Raw genomic sequence first — 12,492 nt, 5'->3', positions numbered from 1 at the left:
GTTCACCTGCATCAATTGGATTAAATTGATGGACCAATTGTTCAAGCAATAATCTAGATCCTCTTTCGTCTCCTACAGATTGCGGAAACATATTCTTTAGATCCTTTTTAAATTGATCCCAATTCGGTTTCTTCACCGAATCAAAGACTCTTAATGCTTGTCTCGTTTTATAAGACGTCCATTCTAAAGCTAATCTCACTTTAGCCTCGTCAGATGTAATTCCTCCATGTTCAAATATGCTTTCAGTAGCTTCGAACCATGGTATCATTTGACTTGGATCAGTTATATCGAATAATGGTGCTGTCTTATACTTTCTTGGAAGTTTCGCACTGGCTTTATCAATCTCAGCCTTAGCTTCAGCTGACAACGCAGGCATTCCATAATTATTGGTAGTCATTTTGACTGGTTCAATCGTATTACTTGTTTGAGAGATAGTCTGATGTAACGTATCTATCAATCTAGTTGATTCAATCGACGTAGAAGATGTTGAAATTGACTCTGGAGCAATCAATTCAATTATATCTTCTTCAATATCAATCGGATTAATTTCTTTTCTCTTTCTTTTCGGATCGAGATTAGATTTCTTCAGATTCCTCGGCAAAGATGTAAGTCTTCCTCGAGATATAGATGATCCTGTTCCTCTAGAAACAGAACTTCCACGCGATTCTTCTGTCGGTATTTGAGAAGAGGATGGACGACTGGATTCGTTCGTAGGATTTAATAGGGATGTTCGAGCTGATGTGCCGAACGTAGATCTCCCGAATACAACTCCTGCTTTACGATATTCTTCCGGTGTCAAAACTCCTGCTTTCTCCGAATTCTTCGAAGTACGCGGTTTTCCTGATGAACTAATGTTGACAGTTCACAGAAATGGTATCACAAAGATCAACACACTTCTACCAAATAATCGAATATAATCCAAACAAACGTTCAATTTAATTTATCAAGCTAAATGTAGCTTCAAAACCACCCCTCGCGGTGGGCTCCAGATAACGAGCTTGCCTCGTTTTTGTGTGAAAGAGAAAGGAAGGAATCTAATGGGCACTCCAACCAACCAATCTAATACACAATATGCGAGTTCACTGCTATCAAATTTATTTAATAGCAAGGGGTAGCGTTGGCAAAGGTTCCGCAAAGCTTTGAGAGCTAAGCACGAAGCTTTGATCAATCAATTTGAATCGTTCTAAGGGTTCGATATATTCCTTTGATCAAGGTAGATTCAGCACGATTTGTGCTTTGGTTTGTATTGATTTGGGTATATCAAGAATTGGGGGTTTGAATCAAAGTAAATTAAAACCGAAACACACAGACCCCTACGGAGGGCTAGAACTATGTGCTGGCACAACCACACAGCGTGATTTGCCCTTAAGACCAACGACTGATCCTAAGTTCGAAGAATACCCAACAACTGGATATACTTCTCGCAGTCACAAGGAGCAGAACACGACGTTCCTATACTCACAAGTGCCGGGCCCGAATGGCTGCTAGCGAAGAGGTTTCAGTCTGGCGGGAGTGTGTCTTTCCTTTTTACGGATTAGCACTGCAATGTCGTCCCAAAATCACTTTTATTCCAGATACATCGGATCGCTATTTATACATACAGAATATAGAGTCGCATAGTACAATTAATTTAATACAATAAACGTTCGGAACCGCAAGGAAACTTCTACACTCAGTCAGATACCATTTAATTTGAATCTACATGTCCTTATTTGGTCCATATTGGTTCCAAGATTCTAGTATACCTCCAAACATAGGTAGGTACTTCAATATTCATTTAATTTAATTGTTTTTAGAGAATGACTCGAATGGTGTTCAACTGTCATTGCGGTTCAACACTTACTTCGATCGTTTGTCATTTCGTCCGGAGGCAAATCAGCTCTCCTCGATTCTAATCCTATCAATCTGATTCATCTGGATTAAACTAATTGCTTCTCTCTTTCAACAGACACCCATTGTGCCTATACTCTATCAAGGGAGTTACGCATAGTATTCATTTAATTGCATTCTTCAATGTTTTCTACGTCAGGACTCTTTGACATTCATTTGATATGTCTTCGGAGCCTCGCAGTCTTTCGATCGTTCTTCTAGTCATTTTCCTCAACCATGCAACTTGATTGGTCTATTAGACTAAATCGCAGTCCTTTAGATTAATGCATGATCTTGTTCTAGAAGGAGTATTTGGTAATTCCTGAGTTCTAGAAAGTCATTTCGAGTCAATCCTCGGTTCATGGTCACTTGAGTAAGTTCTTCCAAACTCCTGCCAGTGTAAGGTCCAATAAGAATACCCTTGGTATGTCATACGTGAATGGTCATCCTTCGGATGTAGTCCGAGTCTGGTATAATCCTGCTTGACAAACAGGTAGACTGCTATCCGTAGGTAGTATCGGGGATGGGTAAACTGACCAACTTGTGGTAGTATGGGTATATGGTCCCTTCAACTTGTTAGACTGATTCAGTATTGACTTTGACTGTCAATCTGGGTCTCAATTACAGTCCTCTTGATACAAATCTATACGTGAAAATGTCACAATTCACAGCATAGATGTCTAGCCAAAATTTAGGCGTGTCACCGGCCCGGCCCGGAGCGGCCGGACTTCGGAATAATTACCTTGTGACTTATTTATTATTCCGAGCTTTCATCGAGGTCTTATGACTACTGTATTTGGGATGTATATAAGCTAGAATACTTTGTACGTTGTAGTCAAGCTTGAAATCAAGTGTACCATCCTATCCCAGTCTTTAATATCTTCTTTACCCTTTGCTTCCGGACTCCCGGATCATCAGGAACCCCATTTAGGCTGCTCATCCCAATCTTGCACTCTTGCCATAATTCCCAGGGACACCAACAGTGTGTGAAGGGTGTTGCTAATAGCTTCACCAACGTCCCACTCCCAGTGTGTACTACAGGCCAATACTCAGTTCCGGACCTCGGAATTATCCCGGGCCAGATCCGGCCTCAGAACCTCTATAGTTATTGACCTGTAGGCACGGTCTTGTCAGTATTTCAAGCTTACACTTCATTACACTGTTCCTTCACCGAAATACCCCTCCATTATGTCCTTTGGCTCTGATTCAGGATCCTTCCTCGAGTATGCCTTATCTTTACCTGATCCGGTTGGCCCGGACCCGGAAACTTCGGATTCGTCGGACCAATCTAGCCCATCTGACCACAATTCTGAACAAGAATCAGTTCAGTCCGGTACTATTTCCGATCCTGACCAGTCAAGTTATGACTCGGAATTTCCTGGCCCATTTGATTATGATTATCTTCATGAATCCTCTGACTTCGACTCGGATCACCCCGGCCCTTATGATCTCTGTTACCTACATTCCTATCCTTCATCCTCAGCCTCAGACTCGGTTGAGTCTTTCCACTCGTTTGCCTCTGATAACTCCGAAGCGCCGGAACTCCGGCCCGGTGATGACAGATCTGGACATCCTCACCTCGGACCCGATGGCAGGCTTTTGGACTCTGAGAGGGAAAGGCGCAGGGTGCTCGGGTTGTGCTTTTATTGTGGAGGAGAACATATGAAGGTAAATTGTCTCAAACTGCAGGCCCGTACAGGACAGAACTACGATGCAGATAACTCTGAATCGGATGTTCCGGGCTCCGATGATGGTTCCGAGTAATTCCTAATTTTTTCTACATTTTAATTCCGAATTTTCCGACCATTTCCGAGTCTTAGACCGAGTTTTCCTTTCCTTTCATGATTTTCACTTATTTGACCTTACAAATTCCTTTCTTTCCGAACTTCGGCCCGATTTTTATGCCTTTCATGATTATTGATTGTTTGACATTATGATTTACTTCATTTCCGAATTTCGGCCCGATTTTTTGCCATTACTATTCCAAATATTCATTTTTTATGCTAGAATGCATTTCCGCTTTTTCCGAAATTTCGGCCCGAGATTTTGCACCTTTCCATGATCAATTTTTGTTGACACTATAAATTACTTTGTTTCTAAGCTTCGGACCGCTTTTTTTTTCCATATGTTCCACTCCTGTTTCGAGTTTTTGAATATTCAGGTAATGTTTCATTGTAACGACTATTATTGCTTCATTCCGGCCCGATTATGCCGATGTTTTTGCTTATTATTGATTACTAACTGTTCCATTCCATGTTTCCGACCTTGCTCCGATTTTTCCGTCATTTTATTGACATTATCTCAAGCTTGCTCATTAGCACTTCCATTCACTTACCTGTTATCATTTCTATTTATGTTGATTCCTTTGCTTCACCCACAAGCTGCTCCTCTTTTTAGTAGGATTTCATTGATTATTTGTTAGGATATAGTTTCTACTCCCACTTAGATCCGTTGATCTGCCGGGTAGACCGAAACACTCTTTTCCAACTCATTTTTTATGATTTTCCTTATAGCGCTTTCCGGCTTTGCTTCTCTTGGAACTTCCGGTCTCGGGATGGGTCTACCATCATTCTGGACACTTTGTGTCAATTTCGGCCTTTTTAGGCATCGCTCTTGTGTGGATATCAGCTCAGGTTATCATTTCTGGCAGCACTTTGTGTTGATTGGTATGCCGGACTTTTCCGCAGTTTCCGACGATTTTTCCGGCACAATCCCGCCCCTCGGTTCGGATTTTATTCCGAAATTTTCCCTACTCCATTACCCTATCCTCCTACATCACCATTTACTCCAACTTTGGCTCTTGATTCATGGCTTTCGAGGGCTCAAGCGTACTTGGGGGATACTGCTGTATTCCAGTCCTGTAGTCCAATTTTCGGGCCAAGCCACTCCCGATTTTTCCGAATTTTGGAACTTGTTTTAGTCTTTCAAGACTTCAGAACACTTTCCGGCTGGCCCGGACTTCGGAAGTTACGTGGTCATCCATTCTTTTGTTGATTATTTTGTTACGAGTTTACTTTGTTTCAATCTGGTTTTTGTTTGCTTTATTATGTTTCTTTGACCCCCTACATCGGCAGGCCGATCCTTTCCAATTTCTCCAAGACTTCCACTTTTAATTTATTCTTCACTACTGGATCTAATCCAATCCCTTTGCTTTACTATACTTTACTATTTCACTGCACACATATTCACAGAGGCCTTCGTGGGCTCAGGCCTAACGGGGGGATACTGTCATATGCATGCAATTCACCCCATATGCTTCCCGTCCCGGCCCGGAGCGGCCGGACTTCGGAATAATTACCTTGTGACTTATTTATTATTCCGAGCTTTCATCGAGGTCTTATGACTACTGTATTTGGGATGTATATAAGCTAGAATACTTTGTACGTTGTAGTCAAGCTTGAAATCAAGTGTACCATCCTATCCCAGTCTTTAATATCTTCTTTACCCTTTGCTTCCGGACTCCCGGATCATCAGGAACCCCATTTAGGCTGCTCATCCCAATCTTGCACTCTTGCCATAATTCCCAGGGACACCAACAGTGTGTGAAGGGTGTTGCTAATAGCTTCACCAACGTCCCACTCCCAGTGTGTACTACAGGCCAATACTCAGTTCCGGACCTCGGAATTATCCCGGGCCATTCCCGGGCCAGATCCGGCCTCAGAACCTCTATAGTTATTGACCTGTAGGCACGGTCGGTCTTGTCACAGCCTGACAACTTTTTTCCGGTGTGCATACTGGGGAAGCCGAATCTCAAGCAAGAGATCAAGGAATCCCATGATCGCTTGGCCAGTACGTATAGCATCAGCAAATACGATTGCAGTTGGAATATCCTGGATGGAGGTCGCATCAAATGGAATAAGAAAGGCGAGGTCAAGGAAAGTGGAGGAACTAGTGGGATGGCTGAGGATTCTTGGGATATAGTAGATGTTGGGACGATCAAGATTATACCATGCATTGATGTAGTGTCCGGGATGGAAACCCAAAGCTTTCCCCACCTCCAGTGCTTGTGCTGGGGTGATGCTACCAGAAACAGCAGTCCATTGGGTTTCATGAGGGAGAATATCTCTCATAGGAGCCAAAGCTTTGTATGGCCCATTGAAGATGCTGGTCTCATCGGCAAACAAATGAACTTCATCGATAAGCATCCACCGGACCTGGGTTTTGAAAGCAGTCTGCTTCAGACACGATGCAATACCTTCCCCATTGGAGAGCATTTGTGGGCTCATCACCGCAACACGTATATCATCACCACGCCCAAGTTCAGCAAATAAATTGACCCCAGGCTGACGCACAGTATCATGTGTAAGAGCCATTGCTCGGAGGCCATACTTCCTGGCAGTATTGGCCTAAATATGGCAATACAATGATTAGCTTCATATAAAACAAGATCAAGAGTCATATTAACCTGTTGAATTGCAAGAGCTTTTGTAGGAACAACAAAAAATGCAATTCCAGGTTCCCCACGAGCTTGCGCTGCAATGGCTCCTGAAAGCATGAATAAAGTCTTTCCAGAGCCTGTGGGAGATGCCATAAAGACATCTTTTCCTTGATTCATCTCTAAGCCATACTTCAATTGTAATGGACGCAATTCAGAGAGGGAGGAGGCCGATTTGAGTACAGACTCGAACCATTCAGGAGTATTGACTGCATGTTTGTTGGTAGAATCTGGATCATTCAGAGGAGCGGAAGATGATTGCATATTACGAAAAGGATATGATAGAAGGAAGCTGATAATTCAGGCTCTCATATGAAAGGCGTAGTGTATTGGGGAAGAGCTTAGTTAGAAAATTTGAACGTGGCGCGCAACGCGCCTGCCAAGGTCAGCATATTTGACTCAGCTGACAATGGTCGGCTCATTGCGGCTTGATCTTATTACAAACTCCGAGGCTACTCTCAGTGGACCCCTCTCGTCCGTCTCAGACTATGTGTAGAGATCCGGTAGAATAGGTCAGTTGCGATATTGCTCTTTGACAAAGCAGACTGTCATCGTCTTATAGAAGAGTTTGTACATTCATGCTCATGCACTACACATATCGCGACCAGTATAAATCAGTGATCCACCTTCTGCTATTATGTGGCACATTTTCTCTGCGCTCGAAGAGGCAGAGATTATATAATTGATAGTCCAAATTGTCCTATCCAATAGACGGCTATAGACGGGCTATTCCCAGTGGTGCTGAGCCTCAAGCCTCAGGATCCATACTCTCTATTGACTCGATCTCAAATTCTCGATCCGTTGCTTCACCTACGCACCTGCTAATTGGAAAAAAAATACGTCGTTCACAGTTACATACAGGTTACATATCATGAGAATACGAAAGTACTTGCACTGGTAGTGATGAGCAGGACCGTTTGAGACCGTGACCGTTTGCTTAATGTGAGTCCCGCGATTACCAAGGATTGCCAGCACTGATTCTATGCCCATGTGCCTTGCTACCTGTAGAATCGTCTCCTCCAACGTCCAAGACCTCTCGAAATATGAGAAGATGGAAATTGTCCCATAATCATCCTCATTTCGATAAATTTTTGAATTTGGATGTTTGGTCGAGTAACGACACGTCAAAATTGCGCGTTTGCTTCGTTCTTCAAACTTGGTCAAAATTGTACTGCAAACTTTAGTCTTGTTTTAAACTTTCCGACTCCACCATATGTAGCTCGGGGGGGAGCAAACCATACCCGCCATTGCGTCGCGCGTAGCCGTTTTTCGAACCAATCAAAGTACAAGAGGTTGTGTGGCTGTGAGTTGGGACCCTTATTGTAAAATCCCAGCTTCCAATATCTTCCAATCTCAATTCCTCTCGCTATAGGTCTAGTGCATGTTCTTCAAATCTGATGAGAACGCTCAAGCAATTTGTTGAGCGTCGTCTACTTTGATCATTATCGGTCAAATTTGAAGAAAACGCTGCCCAAACGACGTAGACATGCGTGAGCCTCATGTTTCCTTCTGCCCTAGCCGTCGCCACTCACTGACAAAGAATTCGCAGGTCTTTGTTTTTTCCTGAAAAGGCTTTTTTTCTGACATATGGCAACCAATTCCATGAAATATTTCCTTTCTGTTAAGCGGTTGGCATTGGCGCCAGTGCTTGGACCGTCGAGTTTCCTTCAAAGGAGATTTTTGAGTGCCACTCGAGCGTACGCTCTATATAAGGAAGAAACCGACTTTTGCTTCGCACACCAATCGACCCAGTCGTCAAAGTAGATATAAACCCGCCAATTTAAAGATGCCCTCCCGCCATCAACGAGTCTTCTGCGCTCTCTCTCCATCTGGAATAACATATTCTAGTTATTCCCCTCCTTCTATATCTCCTTAGAAGCCAATCTCCTCTATATCTTCTCCAAATGCCCCGCGCAACCACTTTTGTGAGTATGAACCTCGATATACAAATACCGTTCCTAACGTATATTTGGCAGAAATTCATCAACGAGTCTTCCTGCGAATGCAGCGAGTGCGGTCTCGTACTTACTCGTCCTTCCGATATGCGCAGACACATGCACACCCACGGCATTGGGATGAGCCAAGTGTAAGTGCCTTTGTCGAATATCCTCTCTGATCTTCATACTCATGGCACACTGTAGGAAATATCAATGTACATGGGCCGATTGCTCATACGAGACCATTCAAAAATCCAATTTCGACACACATTATCGTACGCAGTAAGTTTCGGTTGCTATAGTTCGTACGCTATCGTGCTAATTTCGATATACAGTCTACAAGACAAGTCTCGAGCTTGCCCCAGCTGCGATTTCAAGACGTGCGATCCTGGATCTCTCACGCGTCACCGGAAGAGAATTCACGGCTACGTACCCAAGCCACGAAAGGCTCGTGCTACCAAAAGGCAACAGGATACTTCCTCAGATCGGTCGATCTCCCCTACATTGACTTCTGTCTCTTCCGAGTCAATTTCAGGTCTATCTTCGCCTTCGTCGTCGTCGAGCCCATCCTCCGAGTCAACCATAGATTTCTCCTCACTGACGTTGGCTTCTGAAGTTGAACCAACTACCACCCTCCACATTGATGAGGAGATTTGCAAACCTTTCTTTCCAGAGGTTCTCCCTACTGACGTTGATCTCTTTTACGAACCGGACTCAGTGAGCGGTTTCGGCTATTCCACCTTCGACGACCTCCGACCTCGGCCTCTTTTCCCTGCGGTAGAGAGTACGCCTTCTCTGGAGCTATTTCAGCCACTTCATTCCAGCTTCTCCCCCGACTTCTCCCTCCTTCTCGCAGCAACGCACAAAACTTTACCTTCCCCCACAATCAATCACGTCGATGATCAGGCCCTGTATAATATCCCATGCGGCGTATTCCTGGAAAACGTTTGCGACGAGTTTCTTCATCAACCGCTACCAACGCCGTATGACTCGTTCATCCAACAAATGGCAGAGATGGATCCTTCCGTTTTTGTGACGATATCGGATTATGATTTTAGGGTCATTTTTGGTTGCGATTATGAACACTTTGTTGCTGCGAGAGCAAGAAGTCCTTCTCCGTGGTCTAATACACTAGGCTCTTCTATCAACCATGTAACCTCTAGCATACCAGGCTCCTCTATCAACCCTATCACCTCTACCACCAGTTCTCCAACACCTAAACCGTTTACAGGTTCTCTTCTCGCCGAACTATATGCACCATAATTGTATTGTACTTTCTCTTCGGGACTCTTCCTGGATATATATTTCATTATTCATATCTACTACGACGGATGTATTATCACAAAGTGTTGCCCAGATGGGCAAATAAACCCATGTCGAGTCACTGCAACAATGGTATATATATGTAAACAAACCAGGAAAACGCGTCGCAGAAAGTCATCGGACAAAACCTGTCAAAACCTGGGTTTGAACATGGCAGTAAATTCTTGTTTTTGTTTCCTCAGGTCGCACTGTATCGTCTGAAAGCATTCCTCCGTTCATGATATATATAGTTTCATATTTTTGCGATTCATTAAAATGAAGTTCACTTACAATGTAATGTTTTCGTGTACTCAGATTCCTTCTCGACCATATCGTGCTGCGCGAATCCCATCTCAACCATCTCTCGGAAGGTCATCCAAAAAATATTATACTATTGTACTACTGTGAGCAGTGAGAGGAGGAATCCTGAGGAATCTGTTTCTGCTCTCCTTGGTCAAATAGCTTACTTAACCTAAATGTGTCTGAGTGTGCGAAAACAACGCCTTACTTTGATTCTACTTTTCGTTCATCAGCATGGGGAAGCTCAATATCGCTCACCATAAATCCTATCATCCTTATCGTCGTGATAACATCGAAAAGGTCCGCCGGGATGAAGAGGAAGCCCGTCTCAAGGAAGCTAAAGAAGAAGGTAGAATATTGCTAGCGGTGAGCAATACTTTCCCATTCGATCCTCGAGCACGTATCATTGATAATTAGGACTCTGAAGCTCGTATAGATCTTTTGCGACAAAAAAATAGGTCCAGCAAGAAACATATCGATGATGAGCTCCGTCAGCTAGCATCTTCTTCGACAGCAGCACCAGCACCCACTTCCCTTTCTACCTCCGGAGGTCATATCAATTTCTTCGAAGATTTGGAACAAGTTCGTGTACACCTTCAAGCTGATCCTACATTCCTCATTAATCTTTTTCTGATCCAGAATGCTATAGTAGCGGCTGCGAAAGCGTCGAAGAAGGATTTACCAGCGGAGACAGATAAGGGATTCGCATTGGCGCCTTCCGCCAAAGACCTGAATCCTTGGTATTCTGGCAGTTCCGATCAGAAAAGCCTGGATGAGAATGACGATAGAAGGTGTTTGGCCTCTTCATCCAGTCTCCTTGTTTGGGACTAACCCATACCTATAGAAAGCGGGACACTGCTCGCAAATCTATTCACGACCCTTTAACCTCCATAAACCACCAACTGGCTTCTTCGTCTACACAATCATCTGTCAAACCTCGCCTTACACGTCCATCGCCTCCAAAGTATCCTTTGCAACCACCAGAAGTTAACGCACGGCTATCCCGGGAGTCGGCTGAACGAGAACGTGCGTTGGCGTTAATTCGGAGGAAGAAGAGAGAGATGATGGGGAGTGAGACACCGAGTACTGTTCGTGGAGGAGACAGTGCTTCAGAGTACGGTGATATGTATAACAGGAGGGATGTTGAGGATGCTCATCGTCTTCGCGATCAAAAATGGGACGATTATAGACCTAGGCGGCGGGGCGATGATTATCGTCGTTGATTGTTCTCCCATGTTGGTGGAGCTTAATCACTTCAAGTTCCAAATTCCCACTCAGTGATTCTTTCAATCTCTGGCGCACCAGCAAGCTGTATTGTATGACATTTGAACGCATAATCCAGATGTATGTCCTGCTATGAATATTCTGCTGATGTCGATGAAGTTCTAATTCGGTTTTCTCTCATCGATTCTGTAAATCTGATTTGCTACGGTCGTAGGTATCAGTAAAGTAGTGGCTATTGTAACCACCTTTCTCCCTCGGTCGGCATAGCTCTGCATCCAGAATTTTCACTTCTCCTGCGTATACAAGAGCTGGATTATTTGTCTCACAGGTGACGGCTCGGTTCAAAAGCAATCAAGCCTATATGTGTATTCTCTATAAGGTATTGCTTAAGTTCATACACTTGATTTTTCGCTACGGATGTTCCTCTACTCGTGGGCACACTGGGAAATACCTATACTAGGAAACAAGTCACTCAGGTCCTCTGAACATTTCGAGTTGGAGGTGAAGATAGCGGAAAGTGTCCCAAAGCCCTTATTGAGCTGCAAAATCTCACGTTATCTCCATGTGGCGTGTCAAGAGTTTAATTTTTCTACATATGTCGTCCGAGGAGCTTGACGTTGAATATTCGATTTGACTTTGTTTCAGTACCAGGAAGGTGGTTATGCGTAAGTCCTAGCTGCTCACAGACTTACACTGACAGTGAATGAATGATTATAGAAACGAAAAAAGGGAGATAGCACGCGTGATATTTAAGTCGTTGACCGGTGCAACTTCGCTTGCTTTTCCGAAATCTAGGAACCGTGAGTTGGTCGTTGCTCGCTGAACACCGATGATAGTTCTAAGCAGGGGGCGGGCAGCGGAGTTTTCCGTGAAATCAACTGGTGCAGACCCCCCGTGTGAACTTTGCGTTGCCGACAGCGGCTAGCATCGGCTGTCTTGATCCCGTTGATCTGTCTGCAGTGTGCACTAGTGTGCACCGTCGACGACACCTTCGTTCTCCTTGTTTTCCCTTTCATATCAATATATTCTTCCTTAAATCATCATTTTCTCTTTGCTATAATAATGGGCCATAAACAAGCACCTACAAGACATGCATCTGTAGTAATCATTGTCAATAATGGGCTTGCTATCTATTATCTATACAATGTTCCACCATTCAGAACAAAATACCCTGTGATACTTATACAAAGAGGAGATAGGCAGGTACATACAGCAGAGTGCCCGGTTTAAATAAGAGTCCTCATTGCTTACAGTCTTTAGAGGTTCACGCTGGGTTCATTGCACCCTGATCGTACCAACGCGCCGAAGTTCTGATGCCATGTTGCCGTGGCTGGCAAGTCAAAGTTCGCACGGGGGGGTCTGCACCAGTTGATTTCACGGAAAACTCCGGTGCCAGCCCCCTGGTTCTAAGATTCTTTTACGGAA

General features: G+C 44.0%; 5 protein-coding genes across 5 annotated transcripts; 4 read left to right on the top strand and 1 right to left on the bottom strand.

Annotated features, from left to right (window-relative positions):
- Positions 1-2,942: 2,942 nt before the first annotated feature.
- On the top strand, positions 2,943-3,819 carry C8R40DRAFT_1111434 (uncharacterized protein). Its single transcript, XM_046228357.1, has one exon. The coding sequence runs from the start codon at positions 3,058-3,060 to the stop codon at positions 3,631-3,633; it is 576 nt and encodes a 191-aa protein (XP_046085214.1). The 5' UTR covers positions 2,943-3,057; the 3' UTR covers positions 3,634-3,819.
- Positions 3,820-3,984: 165 nt separating this feature from the next.
- On the top strand, positions 3,985-4,762 carry C8R40DRAFT_1111433 (uncharacterized protein). Its single transcript, XM_046228356.1, has one exon. It carries the CDS (start codon positions 4,034-4,036, stop codon positions 4,289-4,291), a length of 258 nt encoding a protein of 85 aa, XP_046085213.1. The 5' UTR covers positions 3,985-4,033; the 3' UTR covers positions 4,292-4,762.
- Positions 4,763-5,473: 711 nt separating this feature from the next.
- C8R40DRAFT_1111429 (P-loop containing nucleoside triphosphate hydrolase protein) lies at positions 5,474-6,681 on the bottom strand. The gene is made up of 2 exons (XM_046228355.1): positions 6,275-6,681; positions 5,474-6,215 (listed from the first exon to the last, which is right to left on the bottom strand). Exons 1-2 carry the CDS (start codon positions 6,566-6,568, stop codon positions 5,571-5,573), a joined length of 939 nt encoding a protein of 312 aa, XP_046085212.1. The 5' UTR covers positions 6,569-6,681; the 3' UTR covers positions 5,474-5,570.
- A 1,527-nt stretch (positions 6,682-8,208) lies between these two features.
- On the top strand, positions 8,209-9,504 carry C8R40DRAFT_1172048 (uncharacterized protein; the record flags this gene model as incomplete). Its single annotated transcript, XM_046231811.1, has 4 exons — positions 8,209-8,229; positions 8,281-8,390; positions 8,446-8,523; positions 8,577-9,504. The coding sequence occupies 4 exons, from the start codon at positions 8,209-8,211 to the stop codon at positions 9,502-9,504; spliced, it is 1,137 nt and encodes a 378-aa protein (XP_046085211.1).
- A 573-nt stretch (positions 9,505-10,077) lies between these two features.
- C8R40DRAFT_1048581 (uncharacterized protein) lies at positions 10,078-11,066 on the top strand (the record flags this gene model as incomplete). The annotated part of the gene is made up of 4 exons (XM_046224515.1): positions 10,078-10,209; positions 10,261-10,425; positions 10,483-10,634; positions 10,688-11,066. The coding sequence occupies 4 exons, from the start codon at positions 10,078-10,080 to the stop codon at positions 11,064-11,066; spliced, it is 828 nt and encodes a 275-aa protein (XP_046085210.1).
- Between the last annotated feature and the right edge of the window lie 1,426 nt (positions 11,067-12,492).

Source organism: Lentinula edodes, assembly GCF_021015755.1.
Source record: "Lentinula edodes strain Le(Bin) 0899 ss11 chromosome Unknown C8R40scaffold_23, whole genome shotgun sequence".
NCBI lineage: Eukaryota > Fungi > Basidiomycota > Agaricomycetes > Agaricales > Omphalotaceae > Lentinula > Lentinula edodes.
Note: the sequence above shows the minus strand (reverse complement) of the source record. Positions and strands in the feature narration are given on the sequence as shown.